General features: G+C 47.6%; 1 protein-coding gene across 1 annotated transcript in view; it reads right to left on the bottom strand.

Moving 5' to 3' along the window:
• Nucleotides 1–1,668: 1,668 nt before the first annotated feature.
• Nucleotides 1,669–27,813, bottom strand: part of LOC128839216 (protein regulator of cytokinesis 1-like) — a 48,424-nt gene continuing 22,279 nt past the window's right edge. Inside the window, exons 7-14 of the mRNA XM_054032005.1 lie at nt 26,646–26,793; nt 17,238–17,374; nt 16,067–16,162; nt 14,767–14,904; nt 7,839–7,928; nt 6,315–6,419; nt 3,822–3,935; nt 1,669–2,634 (exon numbers count right to left, since the gene is read on the bottom strand). Of these exons, the coding sequence (XP_053887980.1) occupies nt 2,563–2,634; nt 3,822–3,935; nt 6,315–6,419; nt 7,839–7,928; nt 14,767–14,904; nt 16,067–16,162; nt 17,238–17,374; nt 26,646–26,793 (900 nt within the window). The 3' untranslated portion in view covers nt 1,669–2,562. The remainder of the gene's footprint in view (nt 2,635–3,821; nt 3,936–6,314; nt 6,420–7,838; nt 7,929–14,766; nt 14,905–16,066; nt 16,163–17,237; nt 17,375–26,645; nt 26,794–27,813) is intronic.

Raw genomic sequence — 27,813 nt, 5'->3', positions numbered from 1 at the left:
TTGTGAACAAATAGATGGCACTGTCATAGCCAAAGTTCTCAACACTGGGCTTAAGAGAAATGTTGAACACATGCTGAGTACCCTGAAGTCTAGTTCTGTAGCCTTGAACAAAATGCAGGGAAATAGCTGTTTTATTGCTGACGCTGTTGAAATTTGTAAGGAATGGAGTGAAATCTTAAAAAGAGAAATATGCAATGACAGTTAAATTGCAAGCATTAAAAAAACAAATGGGACAAGCACTATCTCCAGCTCATTTTCTTGCAAATATTCTCAATACTTGGTACCAGGGTCAAACCTTAACTGCTGAAGAAGAGGAGTTGGCTATGACATGGACATCCAGCAATCATCCCTCCATAATGCCAGCTATAATAAACTTCAGAGCTAAGGGTGAACCGTTCAAGAAATATATGTTTGCTGATGGTGTTTTAAAGAAAGTCACACCAGTGAACTGGTGGAAGTCACTTCAGCACTTGGATTCCGAGACTGTTGAAGTGATAATCTCACTTTTAACAGGAGTAGCTTCTTCTGCCGGTGTAGAAAGAATATTTTCTTCCTTTGGACTAATTCATTCCACATTGAGAAATTGTTTGGGACCTGAAAAAGCAGGAAAGCTTGTTTCTCTTTTTCAGATTATGATCAAACAGGAAAATGAAGGTGAAGACGACTGAATTAGCTGTAGAAGCCATTATTTTAAGTTTCTCATGTTGACCTGGCTGACATAGTCCATTTAAGTTTTTTTTTTTTAAATATAAACAATTTGAACAAAAACAAACCTGATTTTAAAAAACTTGAATATTTAACTAAATTCAAAAATTCATATGCTTGTTTTGTTAAAGTATGTTTGCTGTTGAAGAAAAAAAAATCCAGAATATACAACATTGTTGTTTTAGTTAAATAAAACAATTTAAAATGTCTGTCTGGTGATGTTCTCCTCCTAATACCGTATGGCAAGAAAATCCTCCAAATATTAATGATTCATATGTTGAATTGGAGATGTTTATGAAGTCATCGGGAGGTGAACTATCTGCTTCTATTACCTTTGGTAGATGAAATAACCAAACAATCCTTCATTATGATACAGCTGTAAAACTAATCTGAAAAATTTTCAAAATAAATCACTTACAAAATGTATAGTGCGTACCTTCTAAAATCTATCTCTGAGTTGTAAAGAATATGTATTAAGATTATAACCAACAAGAATGAACTTTAATATAGAAATCCATGATTAAATCGAGTCTTCCTGATTAATGATTTAAAGCAAATCCACCCTGTCTGAATCTGTAATTTTCACTCCATACATATGAAGAAGTGGGTTTTTTACCCACAAAAGCTTATGCCCAAATAAATCTGTTAGTCTTTAAGGTGCCACCCGACTCCTCGTTGTTTTTGAAGCATTCTACTTCAAGAAAAACAAATTTCACAGCACGAGTAAAATTAAATATTGATCAATTTCCAAATTTGTTTTTAAAGTTTACTACTGCACCATGAAATGGCTCCTTCTCAGACAAATTACTATTTTTAATTTATGAATGCCAGCTGTTCCCTTTGAGTTACAAAACAGCATACAAAACAACAAAATGTGTTTTGCAAATACTGTAGACGCATGAGATTTTCTTCAGAACCAGGAAGTGGTATCCCATTGAAAACAGACATCTTGACTAGTGCAGCTTTTTATTTAAGAGCACAACACACATCTTTTTATTATTTCAATTGCTTTTCACAATCACACTATATACAATAAGAAATATTTAAACACACATTTTTATTTTAGCCACAACATTATCCAGATCTCCTCAAAGCAGTTCAGACGGTTTACTCACTAATGTGAAGGTACATTTTCAGTTCCAGACATGATATTAATATGATAAAGTAAAAGAGAAAGTAAACAAAGTTGCATTTAACAGCTCAGATGATTAGGGATTGTGATCACTTCATTTCAACTAAGGTTTTTTGTTTTTTTTCCCCTCCCCTTGCTTCGTAATTGCCTGCAAGGCTTGCTTAAAAAGCAACAATGTTTGAGAGTTAATTGCGCGACAGGGTAAAACAATTAGACAGAATAATTAAGTATATGAAACCCTGCAAATCTGAACTTCATGAAAGAGTTGAGACAGTTCAAAGGCTTGAATATAAATATTTTTTTTTAAAAAAGGATTATGTTAGCACTCTAGAAAAAAACAAACGTTCATTAGTACAACAAAATGAGCCAGTTCAATATCATGCAGCCACACGGCTAAAGAACGACAAGGTAAATACTTGAACTGTAGACTAAGACTTGCAGATGTTTGGTTGGAGTATTTTAAAGACTTCACTAATTCAACATGTTACTTTTAAGTGCTACTTTCTATTTTTATTTTCTAGCTAGGAAATAGAGTTCAAGGTACAATTGTGGTGCCACATAAATCCATTGCATGTGCCAATTCGATAGCCGGAGTTAGTCAAGGCACTGGCATCAAGGGTATAGTGTAAGTAGTCTTCTCTCCCGTCTATGAAAATAGTTAAGAGCTCAAGTGCCACAAAAAAATGAGTTACCCCGGCATTTCAGAGGGTGCAGCAGCAGGTTCCTTAATATCTGTTCTCATTTACTGTAGAGTTGAAAATCCCACTGGTATTGCTAGTTTTCTTTGAAAGATCTTTCTGAAAATATTTAAGAAATGGTTAGGTAGATTAAGTAGTAACAAGACAACATTACTATATAATCACAGCACAGTCAGTGGTACACTCACCCAATTAAAGTGATCTAGGTAGGACAACCCCATCTTCCTGCTTTACCATACTTCTCAGTTGTCTCTTGCAAAAGGAAGTCTATGCTTCTTTCAAACTTAGCCTGCCTCACTTCCCTCCACCAATATTTTACTGAATGTATTTTTGTTGTTTAAATGAAGTGGGTCCAGCCTGATTTCCCCGAACCCCCCCACACCTCATTTTCCTTGATTTGTGTTCTTATTTAAGAACTTACTCATTTATGATTTACTACAGCTGTTAAAATCACCTGTTGCTGGCTTATCCAGTTAGAGTGCCCTCTTTTGATCCTTTCCTTGGGTTTTTCTGACCTGGACTTTTGTCCAACTCTGCAGTTGAGGATGCAGTAATACTATTTGTGATATGGTGACCAATACCGTATATTCCTAAGAAGATTTAACAACTGCCTTACACAACAGCGTTACTGCTTGTTTTCCATCCCACTATTAACACAGCCCAGTCTATTCACTAGAGCTAACAGTAACATTGCTCCACCAAACCCTTTTTCTGATTAGTGAGCTCAGTTGTTGCTGCCTTGCTACCAGGACTCAATTTTAGTGTATTTTCTGAACTGAAATGCATTTGTTATCCCCTAAATAAGCCAAAACCTTGGAAGTCGTTACATTTCCCTCATGCTGCTCAGATTTTAGTTTTCACCAGAAAGACATCTTAACAAAACCCATGTTTGAGATATGACGACAGATAAGAAAATAAATCCGTAAATCCCCTGCTCCAGAAGTTCCATACTGTCAAAGTTGCTATCTATAGCTACCCTTTCTGTCCAGCTTCCTGGTTAGTCCTCGATTAGCTGTGGACTCTTGACCCTCCTACTCTCAATATCTATTGGGTAACTCTGAACTGAGAGTTCTCTGGACAATATCTTTAAAACAGAATTTGTTAGATTCCTCAAAGTGGCATAGAATTTGAGAATTTAGTTTCCTGTCCCTTGGATAAGTTTAAAATATCTAAGAGTGTAGTTTGCTATATGCCCACCATCTAATCTCATCCAAATCTAGTCAGTTTTCTACTCACCTCTCTAAAATTAGACTATATTTAAGTCACCAAACAAAAATAAGACATACCGTGAAGTCTAAATAGCTGAATTGATTGTTTGATTTGCTGGGTTGCTGGTTTTCTTTGCCCTCTTGTAATCGTGTTGGCTGCAGGGAATCTGGTGGTGTGCTTTTAGATGGTGTCTGCAAAATGTAATGTCATTATGTCTAGTGAGCTTTTCTACTACAGATTACGTACAACCTTGATTAAAAAGTACCAGATCTCTGACCAAGAAGATGTAGAATCATCAGGTGGAGAATCCGCTCAGTTACTTTTTATCATTAAATACACATTAATAATTCGGAAAAAAACTAGCCTAATTTAAACTTTTGTAACTGGCCTTTATGTCACTAATATCCCTATTTTAGAAAACACCCCCATTTTACAAAAGCAGGTATAAATATGCAGGTAAGAATCCGTCTAGATTCTTATAGACTAACAGAAGACTGATTCTTGCCTACATATTTATACCTGCCTCTGGAAATTTCCACCACATGCGTCTGACAAAGTGGGTATTCATCCACGAAAGCTTATGCTCCAATACTTCTGTTAGTCTATAAGGTGCCACAGGACTCTGTCGCTTTTTACAGATCCAGACTAACACGGCTACCCCTCTGATACTTGACCCCATTTTACAGATGACAATCGAGGCAAAGTGATTAAGTAACTTGCCCTAGGTCACAGAAGTCTGCAACAGATCAGGAATTGAATCCAGGTTGAGACATTTCAGTGTTTTAACCATAAAGGCCATCCTTCCTCTCTCCTTTTATATGCATTCATAATGAACCTTGTAAAACATGCATCTATGAAGTGGCATGGGTGACTCAGATCTTTGGTGTTACATTCCCTTATACTGCAGTAAGGGTTTGACTTCTATCAATTCTTACCCAATGAAGGGGCTTTAACCATGCTGCTCCCATTAATACGACTATAAGCAGGAAGTGCTAGAAAGTTCAGTCAGCTTATTCAATAATCCTCTTGACAACCAGACCACTTCAATTTGATCAAAAGCAGCTGCCTGATAGCCATTAATGTTTAATGTATTAACGTTAGCATTAAGAGCTAGTTTCCTTATCTGTAATTTCTCTCATAATGGAGGCATTCATTGATCTTGACAGTTAACTTGTAGCGTAAAATATGAATTCATATTTTTTCCCAGGGACCCTCACAGCAGCTGCTCCACATACTAGAATTTAAGTCATTTGGGACTGAGTGCTGGTTAAGGATGAGGAAAGAGGTGGTCAATTTTTAACTCCAAAAAGGAAAAAAAAACGTTTTCTACTTTCCAATTAATCTCAACTCGTTCATCACAAATATTAGTCTTTTAAAGTCTATATTTTGCCTGTTAAGAGTTGATAATACAGAAAGATTTTATTTAAGTGTATAATTCTGTAAGAAATGCACTTGGATTCTGGCTTTGTGGCCTGGAAGTTTCCATTAGAATATTTAAGTCCTTCTGGGAAAATCAAGAAGTTTGGAAGAAACATCCACTTGTCCTGGTCCAAGAATGGATGTGGTTACTTCTATATCCCCAACTTCAATATTTTTATAACCTCAAGTCCCGGAAGACTGGAAAGGGGAATAGAGAACTCTGCTTCCTCTACATGTGCAGACAGTCACACTGGTAGCATTCTAGAGCACTGGAAGCCAGTTTGATAAGTTAAAGTAATGAAACTAAAAAATTGAACCATTCTATTTGAAGAAGTACTGTCAAGTTTGACCTATTGCTCCCTCACTTGTTGAAAAAAAATGGATGTGTCGCTTATTGCTCCTCCCATAGAAATTAACTTTTATAGAAGATATTAAGTCCAACACTCCTACGCAATACTACCACTAGTGTGCTTGGTTGAGGGAAAACGTTTTCATTTGTACTTTCCAAAGAACTTACATGTGGAAGATTGATGGTTACATGCAATGGAATGTACCCTGAATAGGTCCTTGAAATGTGATGTGAAGTCACCCATCCAGCAATTAGACAAATGACAGCTGACCAGGTTGGTTCTAACACAACTCATACCATGGAACATTTCCCCCTGGAATTCTTTTTCTCACTGGTCATAGAGATTGCTTTTCCTTGACAGCACAGATTAAATCTTGGTTGTGTGCAAGTTACAAGACAAAGGAAAGAACGGGTATAAGAAGACAGTAAATGCCGGAACTTCAACAGAAGTCAATTTAAAGGTGACCTGGAGGTTTTCATAACCATTTACCAAACATTTGTAGTCTCCACTTCAACAGAGTGAAAGTTGAGGTTTAACTGAATAGCAGTTTGTTTCTAGTATGGCTTTATAAACACTGAACACTTTTGCCAGAAAAATGACATGATTGTTAAAGTGGAAAAATAAGTTCAGTCAAACCTTTGTAGTTCATATTCAAGTTTTGTGTATGTGTACACATATACAAATGTTCAGGGCTTGAGCCCTGCATAAAAATAGGGATAGTACCATTTATTCTGGGCCCACAAGAAGGGCTTTTATTATTGACAATAACTACAGTAGACTCAATCCAAGAGCTTAACTCACCTTACAAACTGGAATGGGTGTTCTGGCAACAGCTGCAGTCCCCGTGCTGGTCAGACTGATGCAGCTGGCTGCCCGCAGCACAGTTAAATTTGAGACTCCATGTAACTAAAGGTTAAAAATGAGACGCTTCAGATTTCTAACATTAAATACACAAGTTAGGCTAGTAAAGGGCATGCTGACCTTTAATTCCAGCAGCATCTATGAGGTGACAAAACATTTCAGACTAGTTTCTAGAAGGTATGCCAAGTTTTGTTTAAATACAGAACTGCTGTACAGCTTTTCTCCAGAGAAGCTATGCCTGATGCCCCATCCATTACTGGCTTCCTGCCATTTCAAACCGACTATATTAAGTTTGCGTAGTTTTGCTTCTTCAAACCACCAATCCTGCCAACAACTTGAAGGTCTCCAGTAAATCTGTCCCTTTTCTAGCTCACTCATCCCCAACAAAGCAATGAACCTCACTTTCACTCCAAAGCTGGCACAGCTATCAGAAGATAACAGTAATATATGATGGCTCAAAGTTGCTAAGACTGAACTCCAATTGTCCCCTAGGAATAGGGTCTCAGTTTTACAGAGACTTTCAAACTCATTTTTATCTCCTAATTAAGGAGTAGGAATGAATTCTTATGATTTCCTTCCATGAACGATGCAGTCCTACTCACATTTTCAAATACTTTTGCAGCTTTTTAAAATTAAGCATTGATTACAATGGTATCTACAATTACAACAGAATATACCAATTTTAACAACTAGAAAAAAGTTTGAGCCAGTGCCTTTTTCCTTCATCTTTCTGAAAAAGCAAGGAGACAAGTGACAATTGTCTGGGAGAGCACCAGCTGACGTAAGGCGATTTGATTCAGAACTGACCTAGAAGTTACTTGCATGAAATATTAATGGCAGAAGCCAGGAAAAGGGAAATCCGTAATACCCTTTTCCCTATGGATATTTGTCATTGTCTTTATAATGTAGAACCTCAGATTTGACAAGGTAAGGAAACTGTGCTTGTTTTATTTAAATTAAAAGCAGCATTTTTTTTCTGCATAGTAAAGTTTCAAAGCTGTATTAAGTCACTGTTCAGTTATAAAAACTTTTAAAAGAACAAGCATAAGATTTTGTTCAGAGTTACCAACATCTCAGGAATGGAGGTTGTTTGTAACTCTGAAATGTTGGTAACTCTGAACAAAATCTTATGTTTGTTCTTTTAAAAGTTTACAACTGAACATTGGACTTAATACAACTTTGAAACTTTACTATGCAGAAAAAAATGCTTTTAATTTAAATGAAACAAGCACAGAAACAGTTTCCTTACCTTGTCAAATATTTTTTTAACTCCCCCCCCTCCCCCCTTTTGTTAACGTAGTTTATGTTTAACACAGTACTGTACTATTTGCTTTTTCTGGTCTCTGCTGCTATCTGATTGTGCACTTCTGGTTCCAAATGAGGTACATGGTTGACTGCTCAGTTCGTAACTCTGGTGTTTGTAACTCAGATTCTACTGTATGTTTCAAAAGACCATATACTTGCCTTCCTTGTCTTAAGGGGAGTTTGAGTGGTTGAGCCAGCATGCCTTTTCATGGGTGTTTTCAGAACTGCAGAATCTTCTTTCTTTGTCAACTGCAATACAAAAGACTTGAATTTTATTTCACTGGTAGGTATATTGAAGGAGTGTACTAACTCACTACAATTTTCCAATTATGACTTGACTATGTCTACACTAGGGGTCGGCAACCTTTCAGAAGTGGTGTGCTGAGTCTTCATTTATTCACTCTAATTTAAGGTTTCGCGTGCCGGTAATACATGTTAACATTTTTAGAAGGTCTCTTTCTATAAGTCTATATTATATAAAAGACGGTTACTCACCGTTGTAACTGTTGTTCTTCGAGATGTGTTGCTCATATCCATTCCATTAGGTGTGCGCGCGCCGCGTGCACGATCGTCGGAAGATTTTCTACCCTAGCAACACCGGCGGGTCGGCTGTGGAGCCCCCTAGAGTGGCGCCTTCATGGCGCTGAATATATACCCCAGCCGACCCGGCGCCCCCTCAGTTCCTTCTTGCCGGCTACTCCAACAGTGGGGACGGGGGGCGGGTTTGGAATGGATATGAGCAACACATCTCGAAGAACAACAGTTACAACGGTGAGTAACCGTCTTTTCTTCTTCGAGTGCTTGCTCATATCCATTCCATTAGGTGACTCCCAAGCCCAACTTAGGTGGTGGGGTCGGAGTGAGACATTGCTGTGTGCAAAACCGCTGATCCGAAAGCAGCATCGTCTCTGGACTGCTGCACTAGTGCATAGTGAGCTGCAAATGTGTGGACTGATGACCAAACCGACGCTCTACAAATGTCCTGGATCGGAACATGTGCCAGGAAAGCAGTCGAGGAGGCTTGGGCCCTCGTGGAGTGAGCGGTGAGGTGCGGTGCTGAGACACCTGCCAGGTCATAGCAAGTCCGGATGCAAGACGTAATCCAGGAGGATAGGCGTTGTGAGGAGACCGGTGAGCCTTTCATTCGGTCGGCCACTGCGACGAAGAGTTGCGTCGTCTTTCTAAAGTGCTTTGTGCGGTCAATATAGAAGGCCAGGGCCCTTCGTACGTCCAGGGAATGCAAACGTTGATCCTGGCGAGTGGCATGTGGTTTAGGATGAAAGACCGGGAGAAATATATCCTGGTTGATATGAAAAGGAGAAACCACCTTAGGGAGAAAGGCAGGATGTGGACGAAGTTGCACTTTATCCTTGAGAAAAACTGTGTAAGGGGGCTCAGATGTAAGCGCCCTGAGTTCAGAAACACGCCTTGCTGAGGTGATGGCTACGAGGAAGGCTGTCTTCCAAGATAGGTATAGAAGTGAACAGGTGGCCAGTGGCTCGAACGGAGGACCTGTGAGTTTGGAGAGAACCAGGTTGAGATCCCACGTCGGGACGAGATGACGCTGTTGTGGGTACGTCCGGTCTAAGCCCTTGAGGAATCTAACGACCATCGGGTTAGAGAATACCGAGGACGCGAGTTCCCCTGGGTGAAAGGCCGATATAGCGGCCAGGTGAACTCTAATTGAAGATATCGCCAACCCCTGTTGTTTAAGGGAGAGGAGATATTCCAAAATGAGAGGAATGGGTGCCTGCAACGGGGACGTGGCTCGTTGTTCGCACCAACAGGAGAACCGCTTCCACTTGGCCAGGTACGTGGTCCGTGTTGAGGGCTTCCTACTGCTCAGCAGAATCTGTTGGACGGAGTGCGAGCATTGCTGCTCTGCCTGGGTGAACCATGGAGCAGCCACGCCGTGAGGTGGAGTGATTGCAGGTCGGGGTGAAGCAACCGGCCGTGGTCCTGAGAGATGAGATCCGGACATAATGGAAGCGGGATCGGTGTCTGAACCGAGAGCTCCAACAGTGTGGAGTACCAATGTTGTCTCGGCCACGCTGGAGCGATCAGAATTACCTGTGCCTGGTCTCTGCGCAATTTGAGCAGTACCTTGTGGACCAGAGGAAACTGAGGGAATGCATAAAACAGGTGGTCTTTCCAGGGAAGGAGAAACGCATCCGAGAGGGAGCCCTGAGCTCGACCTTGTAGGGAGCAGAACATATGGCACTTCCTGTTGTCTCGAGATGCAAACAGGTCTATCTGGGGAAACCCCCACCTCTGGAAGATGGAATGTATGATGTCCGGACGGATAGACCACTCGTGCGTCTGGAAGGACCTGCTGAGTCGGTCCGCTAGAGTGTTCTGGACTCCAGGGAGGAACGATGCCGTGAGATGGATTGAGTGGGCGATGCAGAAGTCCCACAGGCGAATGGCCTCTTGGCATAGAATTGACGAACGTGCTCCTCCTTGCTTGTTGATGTAAAACATGGCCGTGGTGTTGTCGATGAGAACTAACACACAGCGGCCACGTAGGAGATTGAGGAATGCCTGGCACGCCAGGCGCACCGCCATCAGTTCCCGAACATTGATGTGCAGGGCTAACTGGGGTGCAGACCACAGGCCCTGGGTATGTTGTTCGTTGAGATGGGCGCCCCAACCCAGAGATGACGCGTCTGTGACCAGGTGCAGAGAGGGTTGTGGGGCGTGAAATGGCATCCCCTCGCAGACCACATTGCGATCTAGCCACCAGGTGAGGGAGGCCAGGACCGAGTTCGGGACCGTGACCACCATGTTCAGGCTGTCTCGATGTGGACGGTATATTGATGACACCCAGGTTTGAAGTGGGCGAAGCCGAAGTCTGGCATGCCTGGTTACGTACGTGCAGGAAGCCATGTGACCCAGCAGGGTGAGGCACGACCTCACCGTGGTAGTTGGGAAGGTCTTGAGCCCTTGAATGAGGTTCTTGATGGTGCCAAATCGGTTGTCTGGCAGGGTGGCTTGTGCACGTCTGGAGTCTAGAACTGCGCCGATGAATTCTATTCTCTGGGTAGGTTCTAGAGTGGATTTGTCCTTGTTGAGTAGGATGCCCAACTCGTTGAATATGTGCACTATTCTGTGGACGTGAGCTTGAACTTGCTCCTTGGTGCGACCGCGTACCAGCCAGTCGTCTAGGTACGGGAACACCTGTATTTCTTGCCGACGAAGGTACGCTGCCACGACAGCCATACATTTCGTGAACACTCTTGGGGCCGAGGATAGGCCGAAGGGAAGGACTGTAAATTGGTAGTGCACCGTGTTTACCACAAATCGCAGGAAGCGTCTGTGAGGTGGGTAAATTGCAATATGAAAGTATGCGTCTTTCATGTCGAGGGCGGCGAACCAGTCTCCAGGATCAAGGGAAGGGATAATGGCCCCCAAAGAGACCATGCGGAACTTCAACTTTACTACGAATTTGTTGAGTCCGCGCAAGTCCAAGATGGGCCGCAGACCTCCCTTGGACTTGGGAATCAGGAAGTAACGGGAATAAAATCCCCTGCCCCTTAACTCTATCGGAACCTCCTCTATGGCCCCCATGGCAAGGAGCGTAGAAACCTCCTGTGTAAGAAGTTGCGCTCCCTTGCATTCACTGATGACACCACCAGTGAACACGGTTGGGGATGGGTGTACAAGTACTCGTAGTCTTTGGAAGGGACAAAGTACTTTCTTTCCACCCCTCTCGCTGTAGGTGGGATAGAGGCAGGGGTCTGCCATATCGTAGTTGCGTTCGCCTGGATCGTGCGGATCAGAGGCAACGCCACTCTTGATGGGACATCCGCCGTGAGGATATTTACAATGGGGTCCTGCACCTCCACTATCTCCTCCGTCTGTAGGTCCATGTTACGGGCCATCCTACGTAACAGGTCCTGATGAGCCCGAAGATCTATCGGGGGTGGACCTGTGCACGACATGCCCGCCACTGCCTCATCCGGAGAGGAAGAGGAGGATGCCTCTGGTGGTAAGGGATCCAGGGGAGGATCCTGGTCTCCCTGTTCCTGGGTCGGAGCGTCACCTGTCCTTGGGTCCGGGACGTCAGGTGGTGCGGATACAGAGGCCTCCATGCCCCCAAGGGGGGGGGCGAGAGATGGTGGACTCTGGTGCCCTTGTATCAGAGTGACCCGAGCGAGAGGTTGTTGGAGCCCCTTGCGCCTGGTGGTATGCCCACGGGGTCCAGAACGACCAGTGAGATGGGCCCTGGTCAGGGTCCTCTGCTCCCTCTTGCCAATGGCCTAAATCTTGCTCCCCGGCTTGCCCCTGAGGGGGGTATGCCGATCTTGGTAGGTCCTCAGAGGAGCGAGACACCAATCTCGATGGCCATGGCGGTGCCGACTGCGCCGAGACGAATCCCGTGGGATACGGTGTCGTCCGGTGCCGATCTAGAGATGTTCCATCTCTACGCGGTGCCGGCGATCGGTGCCGAGATGGCGATCGGTACCGATGGCCTCGCCGGTGCCGGGAGTCGGACCTGGATCGAGACGATGACCTAGAGTAGGCCCGGTGCCGGGAGCGGCCTCTCGAAATCGAACGTCGATCGTACCGGTGCCGAGAGCTACGTCTCGACGTTGATCGGTGCCAACGATCATAACGGTGCCGAGATGTAGAGCGGTGCCGCGATGATCTTGGCCGCGAGTACGACCGGTGCCGAGGTGATATCCGGCGCCGGGACTGCGAGCGGCGAGGGGACCTGCTTCGGGACCTGGATCGGTGCCGCGGTTCCAGCCCTTGTGATGGAGGGCGCATCAAGGCAGGTTTTCCCCTAGATTGGACCGTGCGAGTCAACGGTGCCGACGGTTGTGGCGGTGCCGGCTCCGTGAGAGCGATCAAGTCTCTCGCCGTCGCGAAAGTCTCCGGTGTCGACGGGAGGCACTGTATCACCGCCGGTCTCGGTGGTGACTCTGTCTGCACCGGACTCAACGGCCTTGGAGCCGGAGTCGACGGTGCTGGAGGCACCTGTTTCCGGTGCTCCACAGGTGGACGCGGCTCTACCCCCGGCACCGGGGGAGCCGGCGTCTTCGGCACTGAGGTCCCCGCCTTATGGGATTTTTTATGTCCCGGGGATGATGAACGGTGCCGAGGCACTTGTTGTGAGTGCGGTGCCGATGAGGTCCGGTGCCGTGGAGGCTTGTCTGCCGTGGTCGGCATGGTCGGTGCCGCTGGGGCACTGCGCACCGAGGTGCTAGGTGCCGGGGCCTGGCGCGCCGATGGAGCGTCCGGGCTAAGTGCTGCCTCCATAAGGATTTGCTGGAGTCGAAAGTCCCGCTCCTTCTTGGTCCTCGGTTTGAAGGCCTTACAGATCTTGCACTTATCTGTTTGATGGGACTCTCCCAGGCACTTCAGACACGAGTCGTGCGGGTCGCTCGTTGGCATATGCTTAGCGCAGGAGGCGCACTGCTTGAAGCCGGGAGCCTTGGGCATGAGCCCGACCACGCGGCCGGGGAAAAAAGGGGGGAGACAACCCCCTTAATCCCCCTTTTTTTAACTATATAACAACTATAAACAAGTGAATAACCAACTATATAACTATAAACAACTAAAACTACAACTATAACTGTGAATAACTGGATAAGCTAGGGAGAGTGGAGAACAGCTACGCCGCGCTCCACAGTTCCAACGACCGTCAGGGGCGGTAAGAAGGAACTGAGGGGGCGCCGGGTCGGCTGGGGTATATATTCAGCGCCATGAAGGCGCCACTCTAGGGGGCTCCACGGCCGACCCGCCGGTGTTGCTAGGGTAGAAAATCTTCCGACGATCGTGCACGCGGCACGCGCACACCTAATGGAATGGATATGAGCAAGCACTCGAAGAAGAACTATACTACTGTTGTATGTAAAGTAAACAAGGTTTTCAAAATGTTTAAGAAGCTTCATTTAAAATTAAATTAAAATGCTGATCTTACACTGCCAGCCTGCTCAGCCCGCTTCCAGCCTGGGGTTCTGTTCACCTAGGCCTGCAGCGGCTGAGCGGGGAGACTCGAGGTCAGGGCAGAGGGCAGAGGGTGTGTGGAGGTGCAGGGCAGAAGGCTGGGTGTTGGGGGCAACTCGAGGTCAGGGCAGAGGGCTGGGGGGGTGGGGGTGCAGGGCAGAAGGCTGGGTGTTGGGGGGCGTTCAGGGCAGAGGGTGTGTGGAGGTGCAGGGCAGAAGGCTGGGTGTTGGGGGTGACTCGAGGTCAGGGCAGAAGGCTGGGGAGGGTGTGGAAGTGCAGGGCAGAGGGCTGGGGTGCTTGGCTCATGGGGGTGCTCCCAGCCCCCTGCCCTGAGCGGCTCATGGCAGGGGGCTGGGAGCGATATGCCCTGTTCCACCCCCTTCCCCCAGGCCCGTCCCTACCTCTCTCTGCCTCCTCTATGGAGATGTGTGCACGCTGCCGCTCTTCCCCCTCCCCCTCGCAAGGGCCATCCCGGCAGGGAGAGGGAGAAGGAGGGGCAGAGGGGCAGGAAAGCACACGCTGTGGGAAGAAGTGGGGGAGGAGGGAAGCTTGGCTGCAGCAGGACCAAGCTTCTGCCTCCTGCCCCGGCAGGGGAGAGCGGTGGGGGGAAGGGGTCCCGGCCTCCCGCCCCACTCAGCCCCCCCGCCCATTGCTCTCCCCTGCGGGGGCAGGAGGCAGAAGAAATTAATTGAAAATACAGTAGAACCTCAGAGTTATGAACACCTCGGGAATGGAGATTAGAACTCTGAACAAAACGTTATGGTTATTCTTTCAAAAGTTTACAAAGGAACATTGACTTAATATAGCTTTGAAATTTTACTTATGCAGAAGAAAAATGCTGCTTTTAACTCTATTTAAATGAAACAAGCACAGAAACAGTTTCCTTACCTTGTCAAACCTATAAAAAAAAAAAAAAAACACCTTTCCCTACAGCTTTTTAGTAATTTACATTTATCCCAGCACTGTAGTGTATTGGTGCGTTTTTAGTCTCTGTTGCTGCCAGATTGCATACTTCTGGTTCCAAATGAGGTGTGTGGTTGACCTGTCAGTTCATAACTCTGGTGTATGTAATGCTGAGGTTCTACTGTAGCGTAACACCAATCCCTTGTCTACTTTTAAGAAAAAACAAACTCACTCTCTCTTGTTCCTTCTTAAGTTTGTGCTGTTCCCACTGATTTGCCATGTAGTCCAGGAACCTTTGACCCTTGATCAGGAAGTTGCAACCTTGTTCTTTTTCCCAGCTTTCAATGCTCCTTTTCAGATCTTCTCCCAACTAAGTTTGCAAATGAAAAAAAAAAAGGTATTTCACTATCCATTTGACCAGTTTAGGACAGTCAGCTTGAGGACTGGTTAGTTTCAGAGAGGTAGAAACAGGTTCCTTCAGGTACTGCACTTGCTTAAAACCGTCAATTGATAGTTTTACAATCACTACTATTTTACAAGTATTTTTCTTTCCACCTGCTGTGTGGTATATACCTATATAATTATGTGCAACTGCCACACAGCAGGTGGAAAGAGAAATACTTCTAAAACAGTAGTGATTGTAAAACTACAAATTGACAGACATTTAAGCAAGCGCAGTACTGTTTAGTTTTGTTCAAATGCTTAACAATTGAACAAAACTGAACAGATTTTTCTCAAATATTTTAATTATATTAATGTTAGGTACTGCTTGTAGAACTAGCGGTGTAATACTCAAAAACATGCTGACTATATCCTTTTAAAGTATTTCAAGTCCTGCCTCACTGTGAGGCTAAAAGCACAGTTCCAGGCCTTTTCATTTGCCTTATATTGTGCTAGCTAAAAAAAACCGCCAAGAAATAGGAGGTGGAGAAAGACCTGGAACCATTCAAGGTAAATGAAGGATTGGACATTGCCAGAGCATGAGTTTAGCTGCTGCGTATCAGACAGACTGAGGATGAGCATCAGAAGTTTCAGTAGTTCAGGACAGATGTTTTACGAAGTGTTACCCAGCAAAGTGACATTTAATTGACACCCATATCGACTCCTTGAACAGGCGTTTAGTATTCTGCAGGCAGTTTACAGCTTGAAGGCGGACACTCCCTTGTAGGCTGCTGAGTGGGGTTCTTTTTAGCATCTAAAAAGAGTGTCTAAGCATTAAATACGAAAGTTTGTTCACACTTAAGTATGTTTAAGGGTGACCATCACCACAAAAGTGGATCAACATCATTAGAAGGAATTGTATTTACTTCAGTTTCTATCCCTTAAGCATAAGAATTTCTGGAGTGTTACGGAAAACAGATCGATCACATGACAAATGAACTGACTCAGCATCCAGCCTCCTAAGAGAGAACTAGAACAATAGCATATTATGTTCCATCAACTCAGACAAGTTTGCCTATATCGTATTGAAACGACTGAATTTTAACTCTTAATTTCAAGAGTGCATACATGCTAGCAGTGGTAGTGCTTACCTTTGTTAACAGCTTGTGGATCTTTGAGCGTTCTCTCTCTTCTTTCAATAGAGTGCCACCTCTGTTAACTAATCTGTTTGGATTTGTGGATTTTTTCTGAACAAAATAAATTTATTGAAATGTGAACATATACGTCAAGCCTTTTTTTTTTCCTTCCAGAATGGCAAAGGGCCTTCAGGAGCAACACCAAGTAGTAATATAATTCATTACATTTCCCACAAAACAGGCTATTCTGTACTCAATGCCAGGGAAGTTTCACTTATTCAATCCATGATTTCAGGAATAATCAGCAAAATATCTCCTTTCTCTGAAGAGATCATCAGTGATGACTTGTGAGTCATCATTTAGTCTGCTACAAAAGAATGAAAGCTATTTCCTCAGCACTAACACACAGTATTTACATCAACATGAGACAAGGGTGCTTGGAAATTGTTCGAGCCCAGATGGCTGTAAGTGGCAACAGGCTGCCTCAAGGAGTCATAAGAGAAAAATTAAAGGAGAAAAGGTCTTTTAATAACAATATTAATTGACAGCACTTGCCCTCTTTGGGAAAAAAATTAAAATATATTCAGTGTAATGAAGAAAAATTCTTAAATGCACCATGAAATTATTAAGATTTCTCAGATTAGTTATTTGCCAAAAACATGTGCTGACAACACTCCTAAACAGGATCTTGTAAAACTAATACCCAAAATGCTTTAGATACCAACTTGCACTTGGAACAAATGTTGACATGTGTCAAACACTGACATGTCATCCAGCTTCCCTTAAGTTTAGCATGGATAAATAGGACCTACAACTGACATACCACTGGGGTTATTTTGATATCGGGAAGTCAAAAGCTAAATCTCACTAAGTAGACTGCTATCCCCAAAGACTGCCCATCTTTAATGGGAATTCTACTTAGACTCCCTCTGAAAGTTATTATGAACAGTCACTTTTGTAGCTGTTCAGATTTTGTACATTTACTTGACCTGATTTTCCAACCCCAATAGCCTTTTCCCCAACCCAACAGTCTTTTTCTGCTGATGTTGTTTATCATCAGTCCACTGCTCTTTAGAAATTGTGCCCCATCGATTTAAGTTGCAGTACACAATTCTTCCACTTAGTGGCATCACTTCCCTTGCTCAAGCAAGGCCTTAGTGTAAACTAAATTTTCAGTAACTGGTACCTCCAACTCCATGAACTGTTTCCAGGTAGCTTCCCATTTAGCAATGCCATCATATAAAGCCTTGTTTTTCTCATAAAGGAGTTTCATTTTCATAACTTCCTCATCATGTTGGTTCAACAAATCTTCTGTAAAGTTATCTGGATTTGAAAAAAATTAGTTTATTCATTATTTGTGGTATAACATATTTCTGCAAAGTTACTCACATGTGATTTGAACTTTTCAATACTAGTTGCATAGTGGACATCAAAGCTCTAGTAATTTAAGTAATTTAGTAATGCATTTAAGTGAACCCTTTAAGGATTTACCTAGCATAACTCTCCTGGTTTTGTTGCTAATCCAAAACCCTGCCAAGGTCTGTGACTCTAGGCCCAGTTCCAAGTAGCTCCTCCCTTCCCAATAAATAGGATGTTTTAATTACAAAAGTCCACTATTTCAGGGCTATCCTGCTTTGGTTTTTTTGCTTTTTCCAACTGGTCAATGAGGATACAATCCCTAGCACCCCATCTGCTTGTTATAGTGAACTCTGGAGTAATACGGCTTATAAAACTAGAGTATGAAGACACTTATTCTGGTTGGTTTGGGGAACTACACTATTTAATAAACAGCCATCACTGAACATTTCTTTCATGTATATAAAAAAAAAAAAAGACATAGGGAAACCAGCTGATAAAATGGCTAATGGTACATGGCCACTGTTCTAGGCAAATCTGGAGTAAATGAAATTTACTAATGCAAGGTCATACACTTAGGGACTAACCACAAGAATTTTTGCCATAAGCCAGGGACATATCAGTTAGAAATGACAAAGGAAGCAGAGAAAGTCTTGGATGTATTGGTTTATCCATAGGTGCTGGAACTAGGGGTGCTTCCACACCCCCTGGCTTGAAGTGGTTTCCATTATATACAGGGTTTACAGTTTGGTTCAAGGGCTCTCAGCACCCCCACTATAAAAATTTCTCCAGCACTGCTTGGTCTATCACAAGAGGACTACAAGCAATGTGATGCAGCCATGAAAAAGTCTAATGCAATCATAGGATGCATCACGCAAGGTATTTCCAGTAGAGATAGGGGTGTATTACCATTGAACAAGGCACTGGGGAGACCTCATCCAGAATACTATGTGCAATTCTGGTCTCCCACGTTTAAGAAAGATTAATTCAAACTGAAACCGGTGCAGAGAAGGCTACTAGGATGATCCGAGGAATGGAAAAACCTACCTTACAAGTGGAAGCTTAAGGAGCTTGGCTTGTTTAGCCTAATAAAACAAAGGCTAAGGGTAAATATGATTGCTCACTATAGACGCATCAGAAGGATAAACACCAGGTAGGGAGAGGTGTTATTTAAGTTAAGGGCCAATGTCGGAACTAGAAGAAATGGATATAAACTGGCCATCAACAAGTTTAGGCTTGAAATTAGATGAAGGTTCCTAACCATCAGAGGAGGGAATTCCTGTAAAAGCCTTTCACGGGGGGTAGCGGGGCAAAAAAAAAGACGGTTACTCACCGTTGTAACTGTTGTTCTTCGAGATGTGTTGCTCATATCCATTCCATTAGGTGTGCGCGCGCCGCGTGCACGATCGTCGGAAGATTTTCTACCCTAGCAACACCGGCGGGTCGGCTGTGGAGCCCCCTAGAGTGGCGCCTTCATGGCGCTGAATATATACCCCAGCCGACCCGGCGCCCCCTCAGTTCCTTCTTGCCGGCTACTCCAACAGTGGGGACGGGGGGCGGGTTTGGAATGGATATGAGCAACACATCTCGAAGAACAACAGTTACAACGGTGAGTAACCGTCTTTTCTTCTTCGAGTGCTTGCTCATATCCATTCCATTAGGTGACTCCCAAGCCCAACTTAGGTGGTGGGGTCGGAGTGAGACATTGCTGTGTGCAAAACCGCTGATCCGAAAGCAGCATCGTCTCTGGACTGTTGCACTAGTGCATAGTGAGCTGTAAATGTGTGGACTGATGACCAAACCGCCGCTCTACAAATGTCCTGGATCGGAACATGTGCCAGGAAAGCAGTCGAGGAAGCTTGGGCCCTCGTGGAGTGAGCGGTGAGGTGCGGTGCTGAGACACCTGCCAGGTCATAGCAAGTCCGGATGCAAGACGTAATCCAGGAGGATAGGCGTTGTGAGGAGACCGGTGAGCCTTTCATTCGGTCGGCCACTGCAACGAAGAGTTGCGTCGTCTTTCTAAAGTGCTTTGTGCGGTCAATATAGAAGGCCAGGGCCCTGCGTACGTCCAGGGAATGCAAACGTTGATCCTGGCGAGTGGCATGTGGTTTAGGATGAAAGACTGGGAGAAATATATCCTGGTTGATATGAAATGGAGAAACCACCTTAGGGAGAAAGGCAGGATGTGGACGAAGCTGCACTTTATCCTTGTGAAAAACTGTGTAAGGGGGCTCAGATGTAAGCGCCCTGAGTTCAGAAACACGCCTTGCTGAGGTGATGGCTACGAGGAAGGCTGTCTTCCAGGATAGGTACAGAAGTGAACAGGTGGCCAGTGGCTCGAATGGAGGACCTGTGAGCTTGGAGAGAACCAGGTTGAGGTCCCACGTCGGGACGGGCTGACGTTGTTGTGGGTACATCCGGTCTAAGCCCTTGAGGAATCTAACGACCATCGGGTTAGAGAATACCGAGGACGCGAGTTCCCCTGGGTGAAAGGCCGATATAGCGGCCAGGTGAACTCTAATTGAAGATATCGCCAACCCCTGCTGTTTTAGGGAGAGGAGATATTCCAAAATGAGAGGAATGGGTGCCTGCAACGGGGACGTGGCTCGTTGTTCGCACCAACAGGAGAACCGCTTCCACTTGGCCAGGTACGTGGTGCGTGTTGAGGGCTTCCTACTGCTCAGCAGAATCTGTTGGACAGAGAGCGAGCATTGCTGCTCTGCCTGGGTGAACCATGGAGCAGCCACGCCGTGAGGTGGAGTGATTGCAGGTCGGGGTGACGCAACCGGCCGTGGTCCTGAGAGATGAGATCCGGACATAACGGAAGCGGGATCGGAGTCTGAACCGAGAGTTCCAACAGTGTGGTGTACCAATGTTGTCTCAGCCACACTGGAGCGATCAGAATTACCTGTGCCTGGTCTCTGCGCAATTTGAGCAGTACCTTGTGGACTAGAGGAAACGGAGGGAAGGCATAAAACAGGTGGTCTTTCCAGGGAAGGAGAAACGCATCCGAGAGGGAGCCCGGAGCTCGACCTTGTAGGGAGCAGAACACGTGGCACTTCCTGTTCTCTCAAGATGCAAACAGGTCTATCTGGGGAAACCCCCACTTCTGGAAGATGGAATGTATGATGTCCGGACGGATAGACCACTCGTGCGTCTGGAAGGACCTGCTGAGTCGGTCCGCTAGAGTGTTCTGGACTCCAGGGAGGAACGATGCCGTGAGATGAATTGAGTGGGCGATGCAGAAGTCCCACAGGCGAATGGCCTCTTGGCATAGAATTGACGAACGTGCTCCTCCTTGCTTGTTGATGTAAAACATGGCCGTGGTGTTGTCGATGAGAACTAACACACAACGGCCACGTAGGAGATTGAGAAATGCCTGGCACGCCAGGCGCACCGCCATCAGTTCCCGAACATTGATGTGCAGTCCACAGGCCCTGGGTATGGTGTTCGTTGAGATGGGCGCCCCAACCCAGAGATGAAGCGTCTGTGACCAGGTGCAGAGAGGGTTGTGGGGTGTGAAAAGGGATCCCCTCGCAGACCACATTGTGATCTAGCCACCAGGTGAGGGAGGTCAGGACCGAGTTCGGGACCGTGACCACCATGTTCAGGCTGTCCCGATGTGGACGGTATATTGATGACACCCAGGTTTGAAATGGGCGAAGCCGAAGTCTGGCATACCTGGTTACGTACGTGCAGGAAGCCATGTGGCCCAGCAGGGTAAGGCACGACCTCACCGTGGTAGTTGGGAAGGCCTTGAGCCCTTGAATGAGGTTCTTGATGGTGCCAAAGCGGTTGTCTGGCAGGATGGCTTGTGCACGTCTGGAGTCTAGAACTGCGCCGATGAATTCTATTCTCTGGGTAGGTTCTAGAGTGGATTTGTCCTTGTTGAGGAGGATGCCCAACTCGTTGAATGTGTGCACTATTATGTGGACGTGAGCTTGAACTTGCTCCTTGGTGCGACCGCGTACCAGCCAGTCGTCTAGGTACGGGAACACCTGTATCCCTTGTCGACGAAGGTACGCTGCCACGACAGCCATACATTTCGTGAACACCCTTGGGGCCGAGGATAGGCCGAAGGGAAGGACTGCAAATTGGTAGTGCACCGTGTTTACCACGAATTGCAGGAAGCGTCTGTGAGGTGGGTAAATTGCGATGTGAAAATATGCGTCTTTCATGTCGAGGGCGGCGAACCAGTCTCCAGGATCGAGGGAAGGGATAATGGCCCCCAAAGAGACCATGCGGAACTTCAACTTTACTACGAATTTGTTGAGTCCGCGCAAGTCCAAGATGGGCCGCAGACCTCCTTTGGACTTGGGGATCAGAAAGTAACGGGAATAAAATCCCCTGCCCCTTAACTCTATCGGAACCTCCTCTATGGCCCCCATGGCAAGGAGCGTAGAAACCTCCTGTATAAGAAGTTGCTCGTGAGAAGGGTCCCTGAAGAGGGACGGGGAAGGGGGGTGGGAGGGGGGGATAGAAGAAAACTGGATAGCGTATCCCCTCTCCACCGTGCGGAGGACCCAACGGTCCGAAGTTATAAGGGACCAAGCACGGTGGAAGTGGGAGAGGCGATCCCGAAAGGAGGGGTCTGGATCCTGGGGAATGACTGGGGCGCCGTCCTCGACCGCACCTTCAAAAGTTCTGTCTAGGACCTGAAGGTGGTCTTGGTGGCCCCTGGTTCTGACCGGGTTGAGGGCCAGCCCATCTTCTCCTACCACCTCGCCCTCGCCTTCTGGCAGGGTCCTGTCTCTGACGAGGTGGAGGGGGGTAAAAACGTTGAGGCTGGGGCCTAAATGGTCTGCGCTGGGGACCCGCAACATGCATCCCCAGGGAGCGCATGATTGTCCTGGAGTCCTTGAGGCTCTGCAATCGAGAGTCCGTCTTCTCCGAGAACAACCCCTGTCCTTCAAAGGGCAAATCCTGTAGGGTTTGCTGTAATTCAGGGGGCAAACCCGAAACTTGGAGCCAGGAGGTCCTTCGCATAGCGATACCTGCGGCCAGGGTTCTGGTGGCCGAGTCCGCTATGTCCAGGGAGGCCTGTAAGGAGGTCCGAGCCACCTTCTTACCCTCCTCAACCAAGGCCCCAAACTCTTCCCTGGACTCTTGGGGAACCAATTCCTTGAACTTCCCCATAGAGTTCCAGGAATTAAAGTTGTAGCGGCTCAGGAGCGCCTGCTGGTTAGCCGCTCTAAGTTGCAGCCCTCCAGCTGAATAAACTTTACGGCCAAACAAATCGAGTCGCTTAGCCTCCTTTGATTTGGGCGCTGCAGCTTGTTGACCGTGGCGCTCCCTTGCATTCACTGATGACACCACCAGTGAACACGGCTGGGGATGGGTATACAAGTACTCGTAGTCTTTGGAAGGGACAAAGTACTTTCTTTCCACCCCTCTCGCTGTAGGTGGGATAGAGGCAGGGGTTTGCCATATCGTAGTTGCGTTCGCCTGGATCGTGCGGATCAGGGGCAACGCCACTCTTGATGGGACATCCGCCGCGAGGATATTTACAATGGGGTCCTGCACCTCCACTATCTCCTCCGTCTGTAGGTCCATGTTACGGGCCATCCTACGTAACAGGTCCTGATGAGCTCGAAGATCTATTGGGGGTGGACCTGTGCACGACGTGCCCGCCACTGCCTCATCCGGAGAGGAAGAGGAAGATGCCTCCGGTGGTAAGGGATCCAGGGGAGGAACCTGGTCTCCCTGTTCCTGGGACGGAGCATCACCTGCCCTTGGGTCCGGGACGTCAGGTGGTTCAGATACAGAGGCCTCCATGCCCCCTGGAGGAGGGCGAGAGATGGTGGACTCTGGGGCCCTTGTATCAGAGTGACCCGAGCGAGAGGTTGTTGGAGCCCCTTGCGCCTGGTGGTATGCCCACGGGGTCCAGAACGACCAGTGAGATGGGCCATGGTCAGGGTCCTCTGCTCCCTCTTGCCAATGGCCTAAATCTTGCTCCCCGGTTTGCCCCTGAGGGGGGTATGCCGATCTTGACAAGTCCTCAGAGGAACGAGACACCGATCTCGATGGCCATGGCGGTGCCGACTGCGCCGAGACGAATCCCGTGGGATACGGTGCCGTACGGTGCCGGTCTAGAGATGTTCTATCTCTACGCGGTGCCGGCGATCGGTGCCGAGATCGCGATCGGTGCCGATGACCTCGCCGGTGCCGGGAGTCGGACCTGGATCGAGACGATGACCTGGAGTAGGCCCGGTGCCGGGAGCGGCCTCTCGACGTCGAACGTCGATCGTACCGGTGCCGAGAACTACGTCTCGACGTTGATCGGTGCCGACGATCATAACGGTGCCGAGATGTAGAGCGGTGCCGCGATGATCTTGGCCGCGAGTACGACCGGTGCCGAGGTGATATCCGGCGCCGGGACTGCGAGCGGCGTGGGGACCTGCTTCGGGACCTGGACCGGTGCCGTGGTTCCAGCCCTTGCGATGGAGGGTGCATCAAGGCAGGTTTTCCCCTAGATTGGGCCGGGCGAGTCAACGGTGCCGACGGTGCCGGTGGTTGGGGCGGTGCCGGCTCCGTGAGGGCGATCAATTCTCTCGCCGTCGCGAAGGTCTCCGGTGTCGACGGGAGGCACTGTATCACTGCCGGTCTCGGTGGTGATTCTGTCTGCACTGGACTCAACGGCCTTGGAGCCGGAGTCGACGGTGCTGGAGGCACCTGTTTTCGGTGCTCCACAGGTGGACGCGGCTCTACCCCCGGCACCGGGGGAGCCGGCGTCTTCGGCACTGAGGTCCCCGCCTTATGGGATTTTTTATGTCCCGGGGATAGTGAACGGCGCCGAGGCACTTGCTGTGAGTGCGGTGCCGATGGGGTCCGGTGCCGTGGAGGCTTGTCCGACGTGGTCGGCATGGTCGGTGCCGCCGGGGCACTGCGCACCGAGGTGCTAGGTGCCGGGGCCTGACGCGCCGATGGAGCGTCTGGGCTAAGTGCCGCCTCCATAAGGAGTTGCCGGAGTCGAAAGTCCCGCTCCTTCTTGGTCCTCGGTTTGAAGGCCTTACAGATTTTGCACTTGTCTGTTTGATGGGACTCTCCCAGGCACTTCAAACACGAGTCGTGCGGATCGCTTGTTGGCATAGGCTTAGCGCAGGAGGCGCACTGTTTGAAGCCGGGAGCCTTGGGCATGAGCCCGGCCACGCGGCCGGGGAAAAAGGGGGAGAGAACCCCCTGAATCCCCTTTAACTATATAACAACTATAAACAAGTGAATAACCAACTATATACTATAAACAACTAGAACTATAACTATAACTGTGAATAACTGGATAAGCTAGGGAGAGTGGAGAACAGCTACACCGCGCTCCACAGTTCCAACGACCGTCAGGGGCGGTAAGAAGGAACTGAGGGGGCGCCGGGTCGGCTGGGGTATATATTCAGCGCCATGAAGGCGCCACTCTAGGGGGCTCCACAGCCGACCCGCCGGTGTTGCTAGGGTAGAAAATCTTCCGACGATCGTGCACGCGGCGCGCGCACACCTAATGGAATGGATATGAGCAAGCACTCGAAGAAGAACCTAACTTGTTTCAAGATTGAGCTTGATACTTTTATGGAGAGGATGGTATGAAGGAGGTTGCCTACAATGGCATACGGCCCATCTGTGACAGCTATTGGCAAATATCTCCAATGGGCAAAGATGGGATGGTCTCTGAATTAAGTCCCGGATGTCTGTTTGGTGGGTCTCATCTACATGCTCAGGGTCTAACTAATCACCATATTTGGGGTTGGGAAGGAATTTTTCCTCAGGTCAGATTGGCAGCAACCCTCAGGATTTTTCGCCTTCCTCTGCAGCATGGGTCACTTACTGGTTTGAACTAGTGTAAATGGTGTAATTCTCTGTAACTTGAATTCTTTAAATCACGATTTGAGGACTTAAGTAACTTGCCAGAAGTTTGGGGCTATTACAGAAATGGGTGGGTAAGGTTCTGTGCCCTGCAATAGGCAAGAGGTCACACTAGATCAGGGATCTCAAACTCAAATGACCATGAGGGCCACAGGAGGACTAGTACATTGGCCCGAGGGCCACATTACTGACACCTTCCCCGCCCTGCTGCCCTCAGTCCCGCCCCCACTCCACCCCTTCCATGAGGCCCCACCCCTGCCCTGCCTCTTCCCACCCCTTCCCTGCCCCCATTCCAACCTCTTCCCCAAAATCCCCACCCCAACTCTGCCCCCTCCCTGCCCCCAGGGGGAGCAGGAGGGGTGTGGGGTGCGGTGGGGGCTCAGGGCAGGGAGTTGGGGTGTGGGGTGCAGGAGGGGTCAGGGGTACAGCAAGGTGCAGGGTGCGGCAGGGGGCTCAGGGCAGGGGGTTGGGGTGCAAGAGGAGTGCGGGATGCGGCAGGGGGTTCAGGGCAGGGGATCAGGGTGCAGGGTGTGGCAGGGGGCTCAGGAAAGCGGTCAGGGTGCAGGAGGGGTGAAGGGTACGGCAGGGGGTCGGGGTGCAGGAGGGGTGCGGCATGTGGCTCAGGGCAGTGGGTTGGGATGCAGGAGGGGTGCGGGGTGAGGCAGGGGGTCGGGTGCAGGGTATGGCAGAGGGTCGGGATGCAGGGTGCCGCGGGGGCTCTGGGCAGGGGTCAGGGTACGGCAGGGGGTCGGGGTGCAGCATGTGGCTCAGGGCAGTGGGTTGGGATGCAGGAGGGGTGCGGGGTGAGGCAGGGGGTCGGGGTGCAGGGTATGGCAGGGGGCTCAGAGCTGGGGGTTCGGCTGCAGGAGAGGTTCGGGGGGCAGGATCTGGTCCGGCGCGTACCGGGGCAGGGCAGGCTCCCTGCCTGCCGGCCTGCCCTGCCCCCGCAAGAGGCTGGAATGTGGGGAAGGGGGGGAGGAGCTGTGTGTTTCTGTTGCTTGAGGCACCGCCACCAGCAACTCCCATTGACTGCGGTTCCCCGTTTCTGGCCAATTGGAGCTGCTGGGGGCACTGCCTAAAGCAATAGCCACACACAGCCCCTCCGCCCTCCCTTCCCCATGTTCCAGCCTCTTCCCGGAGCTGCGCAGGGCAGGCAGGCAGGGAGCATGCCCTGCTCCCGGTGCACGTCCAGCCAGAGGCGCTCTGGTTAACACTGGGGGGGCGGGGGGCTGAGAGGGGCTCGCGGGCTGCAGAAAATCACCCCACGAGCCGCGTGTTTGAGACCCCTGCACTAGATGATCATGATAGTCCGTTCTGGCCTTCGAGTCTATATCAATCAATCCTTGCATATGAAATGGTAGAGTGGCAGGTTGGAGTGAAGATTTACCATCATAATATGGATGAAAGGCTGATTTCTGTTCTGTGCTATACAAACATTTTTCCCAGTAAAGGTCAAGCTCCTGTCTGACTTTTCCAATCACTCCCTTCAAGTTTTCTTTCTTCAGTTCCTCCAGACGCAGCAGCTCTTCTTCCCACTAGTGGAGAAAGTTATTTAAAATAATGTAATACATTGCATTAAGGCCAACAATGCATCTTCATAACATTCTTAGCACTCTTACTCATAGGATAGCATCACGCTGTTTGTTTTAACATATCAGCAGCACAGCCTTTGAGCCTTTAGTGTTCTGGAAATTACTGTAGTACATGGCAATATAGTGATTAGCAATTCACTTATCAAGTTAAAAGGAAAATAAAATAACCTAATAAAGTCAATATTAGATGCAGGAAGAACATGAATGGCTAAAATAGGACAAACTTGAAATAGTAATCAAGTTCAGGCAAGTGTCTACACCCAGTCAGTCAAGTGGGAGGCATGGTTTCGGCACATCAACAGAGGCCATAAAGCTTTGGTGACATGAGGCATTGATTACTGGACTGCTTGAAACATACTAAACGAGAATCTCTTAATAGATACAGCAGAGCACAAATGAGGTAAAAGTTACTCTCTCCAATATCTACATAAACTAAGCCTCCTAGAGCAGTACTTACATTATTCCAGCGGGGCATGGACTGCTGAGAGTTACCAGGTAAAGGGGTCACCAGGTCTAAAATTATCCTGAACCAAGTAAGCTCTTAAGAGGGGAGCCACTGGTTTAGCTGCAACTCTTCCTGCTCTGGTTATTACTTTACTCTAGCAGAGTTTAGTACTCTGAATATATGGCGGGATTAACATTGGAGCCTTGTTGCCATGTCTCTGACAAGTTAGCATTGCCTATAATCTGATCTTTATTGGTTCATAGAGCCAGACTTCTTGCTAATGACATCTAGTTCTCTTGACTCACAACTTGTATTGCTTACAATTAACATTTGGTGCTTTTTTGATACATCAAGAGATTCGTGAAAAGAGTCACTGACCAAGATTTTTGGCCTCTTGTGGTATTTGCACTTTGAATTTGACATTAGAGCAATTTAATTGTCCTGGACCGAGAACTCCATCAACCTCTGCTGCCTATAGATTGTAACAGGGAGTGGTGCACACTTCTTATTCAGAGCCT

Source organism: Malaclemys terrapin, chromosome 6 (assembly GCF_027887155.1).
Source record: "Malaclemys terrapin pileata isolate rMalTer1 chromosome 6, rMalTer1.hap1, whole genome shotgun sequence".
NCBI lineage: Eukaryota > Metazoa > Chordata > Testudines > Emydidae > Malaclemys > Malaclemys terrapin.
Note: the sequence above shows the minus strand (reverse complement) of the source record. Positions and strands in the feature narration are given on the sequence as shown.